General features: G+C 49.2%; 1 protein-coding gene across 1 annotated transcript; it reads left to right on the top strand.

Moving 5' to 3' along the window:
* The first annotated feature begins 3,533 nt into the window (after nucleotides 1–3,533).
* Nucleotides 3,534–7,718, top strand: LOC123410766 (probable lysophospholipase BODYGUARD 3). Its single transcript, XM_045103710.1, has 4 exons — nucleotides 3,534–4,310; nucleotides 4,463–4,797; nucleotides 4,897–5,096; nucleotides 7,069–7,718. Exons 1-4 carry the CDS (start codon nucleotides 3,767–3,769, stop codon nucleotides 7,388–7,390), a joined length of 1,401 nt encoding a protein of 466 aa, XP_044959645.1. The 5' UTR covers nucleotides 3,534–3,766; the 3' UTR covers nucleotides 7,391–7,718.
* Nucleotides 7,719–9,826: the final 2,108 nt, after the last annotated feature.

The raw sequence follows: 9,826 nt of genomic DNA, 5'->3' as shown, positions 1-9,826 counted from the left end.
TTTTATTTATATTTTAAGTATGTTTAAATAGTTTGTAGTTTGAATTTTCCCGATGAATTATGATCATTTTGTTCGGCGATGCAATTCGATTCGATGAACTGTGTTGATTTACTTTCTTTACGTTGCGTTGCATGGGTTATATGGATATGACGGTTAGGATGTAAAGGACGCGGATGTGGAAGACAACAAATGAGACGTGTCCGCGGACGCGATCGAACGCGTCCCGCCGGCGTATGAGGGCCCGTAGTAGCAAGGTCCGGCTGTAGATGCTCTATAACTTCATAACTTAGAACATCTAGAACCAAACTTTTCAAATCTTCCTCAAACGTAAGCGGGCATGATCGGTCTTTGATCAGACAGAAAAAAAAAAGAAAATTTTTTGATTCATTCGAATTCTTTATACCATCTTTATACATGTGGACTATCCGTGAATCCTCGTATCGAGGACAAACATATGAAGGATATGATGGTTCACAGACGCATCCAGTCGGTCCATCGCGTAGGACGCGGCCTCACCCCGAACCACTTTTTTCTTTGTTTATTATTTGTTTACTCATTTTTTTTCATTTTTCTTTATCTTTATTAATCACGTACAAGTGGGGAAACATATAAGAAAAAAAAATCATTAAATGAACGGATAAATATGGACTCAAAACAAACACTTCCAATAGCCACGGCCGCTGACGTTTGAGCTGAACTTACTCGTAAGATAGTACTATTCGTCACTTCGCTGCGAGCGTCTCATTTTGCCTTGGATGCTTTCCGTGTGTTGACTCTGAACATCACTGCCCTGCGCATAAAGTCAATTGCCAAATCGACTACCACGATCATTTCTGCTTCCTTGCACGCAACACATACACATGCTCCTCCATGCATGGATCACGTGCATAGCACAGCCTCCACTTGATCCATCATCCATCCATTCTCCAAATCCTGCAAAACTTATCGGCGTATCACAACACCAATACAAGCCTTCCACACATATAGTAATTTAATTAATCATCATTGATCTCCTTGCACGGTCAGCTCACCGTCTTTTTCCACCGGCGACAGCTTCTGCATGCCGAAGAGGTTACGCTGCCACCTAAATCCAGGAAGAATTTGACTCCTGTTAGAGCTTTACACTGACGCTGTGACGCATATTCAGGTAGTCACAGGTGCAGGGCATATACGACACGACACGACACGGGGCTCTGGATTCCGGCGCCTGCTCACCTACGCGATCTACCCGTCTCAGCTTTCCTCCCGGCGCAGCTCACCTACACGACCAGATCCCGAGAGGGCTCGCCATCCCGTTGCCGTACTAGCCGGTACTCTGCCCTCGATTCAGTTTACTTGTGAATCGGAGTACATTTTATTTTCAATAGGGGTTTTGCTAAAACATATTTAGACGTAGGATAAATATTACACACTTATGTTTAATATATCATTTTTTTTTGCGAATCAAGTTTTATATATCATTGATCTTATGTAAAAACTCGTGTGTGTATTTTTTTTCCTTTTTATGTTTAATTTAGTTATTTAAATGTGTAATAACTATGTTATAGAGACAGTGCTAGGCGCCGGCGCGCCGGCCCGAGGGCTCGCGCCGGTCGCACAGTAGCCGTCAGATCAGGACCCCCTGACCGTCAGATCTCGTCACGCGAGCCTCCACCGCACGTCATCCTCGCACGCGCCTCGCCCGCGTCGACGCCCCAGCACGCACCGAGCGCCTCGCCTCGCTTCCTCACCGCTGGTCGCCCTCACCGTCAGTCGCCGCCTTGGCCGCCCGTCGAAGCACCATGGATGCAGCTCTGCGACTCAGCTCGTCCAGACAGCTCGCCGCCCCGGCTGCCCCGCGCTCCGGGACTCGGCTCGCCCCGACCGTTCATTGCCCCCGCCGCTCGCCGGCGCACTCGCCGCTGCTCATACCCGTCAGTCTTCACCTCGTCGGTCGCATCTCACCCCCAGTGTTGCAAACGCTGAAAAAAAAATTTCAACCGTGTGTAGTAAAAGCTTCAACCGTTAAGAAAAACAGCTTCAATCAAAAACTTCAACGAAAGAAAGGTGTAAACGTTGACAGAAAAAGCTTCAACCGTGTATGAAAAAAGTTTTAAACGCCGCTCCGACTGCAGCATCTCGCGTAGTCACTCCTCAAAAAGTTTCAACCGTTAAGAAAAAAACTTCAACCAAATACTTCAACGAGGAAAAAGTATGATTTGCCTTGCAGCTTTTTATATGTATGATTGCAGCTTTTTTAATCAAAGGTTGAAGCTTTTTAAATAGCCGTTGCAGCAATTTTGGGTGACGTTTGTAACACTTGTATACGTGCGCCCCGGCCATGGCGGGCAGACGACGAGGACAACGGGCGAATGCTGGATCCGGCGATGCAGACGGTCGACGGTGGCGGGAACTGGCGATTCGGACGGGCCGACGGGGACAGAGACCGGCGCAACGGCGGCGGCGGCGCAGGGGCGCGCGCGGATGATGGGTCGCTTCGACCATGTCGCCGCAGCGCGCGTGAACCGTTCAAGATGGGGAGGAGATCGCGGGCTGTTTGGGATGAGGAGGAGATCGCGAGATCAACGACGTGCGTGCGTCCGGCCAAATGTTTGACCGGTGCACGGGGGAAAACGTTTACCTATCTAAATGTGTCTTAGACATACGTACCCTTTCAGTAGTTTTAGTCCCAGCCTCCCAGGCCTTTAGCTTTTGAAGAGCTAATAATGTACTGCTCCTGCTTTGCTACGACGATCTCCAACCAGCCAATGCCTTTCTCAAGAGGAGTTTCTACGAGTTGCTGGATAATGCATGGGCGTTGACTAGTGCTACACTGCCACGAAGAATATGTCGGCTAAGCGGCGTGCGGTTGTCTGTGGTCCTTTCCCAGCTCGAGTGAGTACATATAAACCCTATACATATGTAAACGATGCAAACGCAAATGCTGCTTTAATTGGACGTGCGTACGGTACTATAGCAATTATCCGCGGACGGTCATGTGCCTGTGCTGCGTGTTAATGGAATGTGCTTGTAAATTTACAAGGCACCCGACTTGAGCAATGATCACAAACTGCATAGGAGCGTCCTGATTTTGCACTGTAATTTCTATATGTCCTGCATGCAGTGGAATGAACGGTACTGTAGTTAGATTCTTCGGGAATCCTTTGCTGTCGTGGAGGCCTGCGCGAAACCAGCGAACGTTCGTTGCACCTTGTGAATGCAAGCAACGTAAGAAGAAGCAGGGCTTGACACATTGAACACTGCGCTCTCGTTTCCTCTAACCATCAACTATTCTCACAACGAGCAGCGCTGTACAGTACATAGTACTGCATGTAGTTTTTCCTAGGGATACTGTACCCTGTATCTGTATATGGTCCATGGCTTGAAAAAGTGTGGATGGACGCCCTGCAAATTTTCTTGGGCTGCCCGGTCGAATTTGAAAGCCCAGCCTGCGCGGTACCAGTTGGCCGGCCGGTGTCAGTGGTGTTAGGCCCTGATGGGTTCACCAACCGCCAACCCCTGCGCTTTAATGCCCACATCAATTCACTCGTCACTCTCCCTCACGCGCCTCGCAGACGCAGTCGCAGCTCAGCTGCCTCCCCCCCCACTGCTTACCGCTCCTAGAAGAGAGCTTTTACCACCACCGCCACCGCCTCCCTCTGCTCAATTGCCCATTGCTCTCTCCTAGTCCTACTCCTAACCTGCTAGCTCCATCTTGGCGCCGGCGCGGCGGCGTGAAAAGACCGTGCAGGGAGAGAGAGAGAGAGAGACACGCACACAAGCTCGGATGGCGGCGGCGCGGTCGGCATTGGCGTCGGCCGGCCGTGCGGCGAACGAGGCCGTCAGCTTCGTGGTGTTCATGCTGCTGGACGCGCTGGAGGTGCTGCTCTGCCTCGTCTACAAGGTGGCCGACTACGTGGCCGAGGGCGCGTGGCGGCCGTGCTACTGCTCGTCGTCGGCCGTGGCGGCGCCGGGGAAGATCGTCGTGTCGGAGCGCGGCGGGTCCAAGGTGGTCAGCATGCTGTCCTCCACCAAGCTGCTGCTCGAGGACATCTCCGACACGCTGTACACGCGGCCGTCCCTGCTCGCCAGCGCCGCCGGGTCGTCGCCGCCGTCCTTCTCCCGGCGCCGGGAGATGGCGAGGCCGTCGGCGTCGGCCACCACGCTCACCGTGCACTCCGCCATCGTGCAGATCCTGCGGGGCAAGGCCGCCGGCGCCGGCGACGACGAGCACAAGCCGTACCCGTCGCCGCGCTGGTCCGACTGCCACTGCGCCAACTGCAACCCTGCCGACGCCGACCGCCTCTTCGTCCACGTCGAGGGCCCCCACGGTACGTGCCCTGCAGCCCATACATGCATCGATCGTATCCCAAGCTCCATTAATACGGCGGCAAGATTTGCTTCCCTCACCGTCCGTCACGGCGTCACCCACGCCGCTCATGCTCACGCGCGTATGGTGTGATGGTGTCATGTCAAATTAAAGACGGCGGTGGCACGGAGGAGGACGTGCTGTTCATCCACGGGTTCATATCGTCGTCCGGGTTCTGGACGGAGACGGTGCTGCCGCACGTGAGCCGGGAGGCGCGGGCGCGGCGGCGGCTGTTCGCCGTGGACCTCCTCGGGTTCGGGCGCAGCCCCAAGCCGGCGGACTCGCTGTACACGCTCCGGGAGCACGTGGAGATGATCGAGCGCTCCGTCATCGAGCGGTACAAGGTCGGGCCGTTCCACATCGTCGCGCACTCGCTCGGCTCCATCCTCGCCCTCGCGCTCGCCGTCAAGTACCCCGCCGCCGTCAAGTCCATCACCCTCGTCGCGCCGGTACGCAACGCTCTCTCTCTCCTCCCCGTCGCCTACGTGGTGTAATTAACGACGTTTCTGCATGCATCGGCATCGCAAACCCATCGGCCTGACTTGCAGCCCTACTTCCCGGTGCCCAAGGGGGAGATGGGGACGCAGTACGTGCTGCGGGCGGTGGCGCCCCGGCGGGTGTGGCCGGCGATAGCCTTCGGCGCGTCCGTGGCGTGCTGGTACGAGCACCTCGGCCGCACCGTCAGCATCGTGCTCTGCAAGCACCACCGCCTCTGGGAGCTCGCCTTCCGCGTCTTCACCTTGTACAGGTACTGTAAAAAAAACAATTTTTTCCTGATCCGAGCGGTGAGAATTAGCTCAACCACATTGTTTCTTCTTCTTGCTCGCGTTGTGTGGATGCGTTGACCAAGGGAATGTAGGCAAGCTCGTCGAGGAATCCGCCATCAATGGGAGCTATAGCTCCCGATCGAGGCGACGCAGAGGCGTGTGAGTGGGAGCATTTATGGGTGCCGGTCGGGTCCGTGGCCGCCGGCTGCATCATCTTGATGTGACTGGCCGATGGGCGATGAGATGAGTTAATAGGGGACATATGAACTGAGCTTGACCCCGGTCAAATGTTAGTGGTCGCACTTGGTGTGACGACATGCGAGATCATCCACTGTTTCAGTGCTGACTGCGCTGCGCATGCATGGACCACCTGCTCACTGGACTGATTGGCCATTTTTTTTTGTCATGGCCAAAATTTTGGCCCTTGTTTGGATTGCAAATATTTGGCATACCCAAATGTTTCAACCAAATCTAGTGATCATTTTTCTTGCCAACATTGCCAAAACATGGGCGACCAAAACCTTAGTCAATAGTTTTTGCCTAGCCAAATTTTGATACCAGGAGTATTTTGATCTCAAACCAGACACGTCTGTATTGTCCTCGCCTTCGTTACAAAGAGGGCGGTGGGAGATGATAACAACAATGGGAAGCCGTGTAAAACAAGGAAGGTGGATTCAAAGATGGTTGCCTAGAGAAGGTGATGTGTGAGTAATGCTACTCCCTTCGTTCCTAAATATAAGTCTCTCTAGAGATTCTACTAAAGGATTACATACGGATGTACATAGACATAATCTAGAGTGTAGATTCATTCATTTTGTTTCGTATGTAGTCATCTAGTGAAATCTCTTAAAAGACTTATATTTAAAAACAGAGGGAGTAACAAATTGAGCATTTTCTTTGGATGGGAATATAAATCACGTATGAAATTTTAGGTTGTCAATTTAATGAAGAAGACATGTGTAATATGCCACAGAAAATATATTGACATGTTTCGCTAGTTAGATTGAAGACCTATAATTCCGTGTTCACATTATATTCTCGCATGAAGGATCTAAGACAACAGCGGCAAAGAGATCTCCTATAAGATTGACAAACCTATAATACCTTTGCCTTGGCTACAATAGGGTGGTATGAGCCATTATGTCAAAGTAGACATGGTAACAACAATGGAAAGCCGCTTAAGATAAGGAAGGTGGCTTCTCACAATGATGTTGAGGCCAAGGGTTCCAACCTCCTTCTCGTAAGAAAGGTGGCTTCGCACACTTGGTTGTCTAGAGGAGGTGGTGTGTTGCTAGTGTTGACAACTTAAGTAAGGCAATAGCGGCAGAGAGATCCCCTCCAACGTAGTGCACTATGATAAGGGGTTAAAATTTGTATGTTTCTGATGACTAAATATTTACGAGGTTCGCAAATATTATTTACTTAAAAACCTCATTCCATGAAACCGGAAAATGAAACAAAATATTAATTCTGGTGCCGGTATTGATCGTGTGCATTCTAGTCATACAGAGACCTGAGTGTATACTGTATACTAAATTAGTCATGATACTTTGTACTCCCTCCGTTCATAAATATAAGTCTTTTAAAAATTTCATAAGAGAACTGCATGCGAAGCAAAATGAATTAATCTATATTCTAAAATATGTCTATATACATCGGTATGTAATCTTTCTATGAAACCTCTAAAAAGACTTATATTTAGAAACGGAGGGAGTATGAACTTTATGCTACATTCCAAGATAATAAAAGCTTCATTTATATATATAAAAAATATACGAAATGGAAAACAAGTAAAAATAATAGTTATAGACATGAAAAGCACGGTCTGATCTGATCCGATGACCATTTTCAACCTACTCTTGTCTCAATTTGCTCGTCTCAAAATATTCACAAAGTTATGTGCACGTCCGCCCAAACAACCATCATGAATCTGACGCTTTCAACTTGCTGTAGGGTGAGGACTTACCTGATGGACGGCTTCTTCTGCCACACCCACATCGCCTCCTGGCACACCCTCCACAACATCATCTGCGGCAGCGCCGGCAAGATCGACAAGTGGCTCGAGATCGTCCGGGACCAGCTCACCTGCGGGGTCACCATCTACCACGGCGGCGACGACGAGCTCCTCCCCGTGGGCTGCAGCTACGCGGTGCAGTCCAAGATCCCGCGCGCCAGCGTCAAGGTGATCGACGGCAAGGACCACGTCACCATCGTCGTCCAGCGCCAGAGGGAGCTCGCCAGGGAGCTGGAGGAGATCTGGGACACGAAACGGTGAGTCCGCGCGCAGCCATGGATCGGCGCAATGCATAGAATGAAGAACGGGAGCGGGGTTTTGGAGCGGCGCCTCGGGTTTAGCGGGATGTATTTGTCTTCGAAGAAGAAGAACAAGGATGCAGGTCTGCGGCGGGCAGCCACATTTCTGGATGCGGCAGGAAGCACAAGTGCCAGGCAAAGGTGTCGAGAGTAAAATGTGAAGAAGAATACCATGATTAGTTTTTCTTTTCCTTTCGCGAGCTTTCATATTGAAGGCTGGGAAAAAAATATTGGCTCGTCCTGTGTAGTATAATTGTGATAAGTGCATGATGAATCTCATTTCGTTGTAACCCAGTGAACACAGTCACACGGTGTGACATGATCAGTTCGTGGCCACGTCACCCGATGTTCGTCCCGTACGAACCCTTCGTAGGCGGCTACCGGCAGATAGCATCTACAATCGGATCTCTCAAATGATCCTTTATATGATCATGGATGTGTTCGGTCAGTGGAACAAAAGGAAAAAGTGATCCAATCTGTCATATCGTTTTTATATATCCGAGCTGTCCACGAACCCTCGAATACATCTTAAATATGGGGAGGATATGAGGGCTCGTGGAATCGCCCGATCAGTCCGTCACATATGACGCGATCCCAACTTGGACCACTTTTTTTTCTCTTTATTTTTTTCTTTCTTCCTCTTCATCAATCACGTGCAACTGACCGGACATATGAGGAAAAAATGATGGCTGCACGGAAGGACAAATAGGGGACACGCCCGGTCACTGAACGGGCGCGTCCGCGGGCGTTTAGGGGCTCATATTTGCAATGTCCGGCTGTAGACCAGGACCTCTCAAATCCGTCTTAAATTTCTGGTCGTTCGGTCACTCGCGGTCATAAAAAGACAATTCAGACGGGAGTCTTAAACGTTCGAACTAACCGAAACCCTTATATCCATCCTAAATATGGGGCGGATATGGGACACGGGGGTATGTCCGGATGCGTGTGCCACGTTGGTCTAACGTCGTGGACCCATGCAGAATCGCGTGGAAACCAGACGATTCGACGGAAGCCTCCTCACGCGGAGGCGTCCGGGGGAGGGGGGACACCATGTGGTGCCGGTCCGCGTCGCCGCCCGTGGCTAAATTCATCGATTTAAGCCAGTCGGCGTCCCTCAACCCCATCCCACGCCGCCAGCCCGAGCCCATCCACCTCCTCTCTCCTGCTCCTACGCTCTTCCCACGCTCTCCGGCGGCGCCATGGTCCGGACGAAGATTCCATCTACCTCATGCTCACACCGGAGCGCCGGTACGAGATCGAGCAGGAGATCCAGGAGAGCCATGTCGCGCGCATTGCTGTCGGACTGCCTCCGGACACGCCCAAGCCAAAGGAGGAGGAGGAGGCGCGAGCGGAGAAGGAGGAGTAGGGAGAAGAGCACCATCCCACTTCGATTAAGGAGGAGCAGGCGTACGAGGAGGCTGAGTCCATCCACGATCGAAGTGGGATGGTGCTCTTCTTTTATTTCAATTTTGAGCCTTCTTTTATTTTCTATAATTTATTTCAATGTGTTGTCAAAAATGCATGGATGACTAATAATACAAAATGGTCAGGAATTTGAGTATTCTCAGTGAATATTGCCTACATTCCTAACGTCAAAGATGAAAAATGATTTTAGAATTTATTGGACCAAACTAGAGCACATTTATAGTTCAAATTTGAATTACTCGATTTAATCGCTAGAAATTTAATAAATAGATGAAATATGGCAATATCACTCTGAAATTAATGGAAAATTGGCAGTTACAATCCCATGTGGTATACTTTAAGTGAAAATTGTAAGGGCACACTTCATGATGTTATTTATCGCACTTTCGAAAAAAAGTCATGTATGGCACTAGAAAAATGGGAAAATACCTTTTTATTAACCAAAACTTCTATCTTCTTTGGAATTATTGATCACAATGGTAACACCCTTGTTAGTTTCATAAATGCTCAAGTTATCATCTACTATGCCATGAAGATGCTCATGAGCATGGTCATCTTTGTTGAAAGTCATTAATCTTCATATGAAATAGGTTAGTTTGTGAAGTTTTTATTTTCAAGTTTGTGGAATTGTGAGTTTATTTTTTCCCATAGTCCATTGTACATAAGATTCCTCCATGCAAAAGGATTTCAATTTTTGAGCCTTTCTTCATTTTCTGCAAATTATTTTTATGTTTGTCAAAATTGCATGGATGACCAATAATACAAAATGGTTGGGATTTAATTTTTCTTTGTGGATACTACCTACATTCCTAGTGTGAAAAATGAATGGTTTTTCAGAATTTATTGGACCAAACTAGATCATAATTGCAGTTCAAATTTAAATCACGAGAAATTCAATAAATCAATGAAATATGGAAATACACTCTGAAATTTATAAAAAAATGGCAGTTGGAATCCCATGTGGTATACTTTA

This window comes from Hordeum vulgare, chromosome 1H, assembly GCF_904849725.1.
Source record: "Hordeum vulgare subsp. vulgare chromosome 1H, MorexV3_pseudomolecules_assembly, whole genome shotgun sequence".
NCBI classification, from domain to species: Eukaryota; Viridiplantae; Streptophyta; class Magnoliopsida; order Poales; family Poaceae; genus Hordeum; species Hordeum vulgare.
The sequence above is the reverse complement of the archived record's forward strand: the minus strand, read 5'-3'. Positions and strand labels throughout refer to the sequence as shown.

Bases quoted from the DNA above. Each gene is read 5' to 3' on its own strand.
- LOC123410766 (XM_045103710.1), top strand. From the start codon at position 3,767: ATGGCGGCGGCGCGGTCGGCATTGGCGTCGGCCGGCCGTGCGGCGAAC. The intron at 4,311-4,462 runs GTACGTGCCCTG...GTCAAATTAAAG, and splicing joins CCACGTCGAGGGCCCCCACG to ACGGCGGTGGCACGGAGGAG. The intron at 5,097-7,068 runs GTACTGTAAAAA...AACTTGCTGTAG, and splicing joins CGCGTCTTCACCTTGTACAG to GGTGAGGACTTACCTGATGG.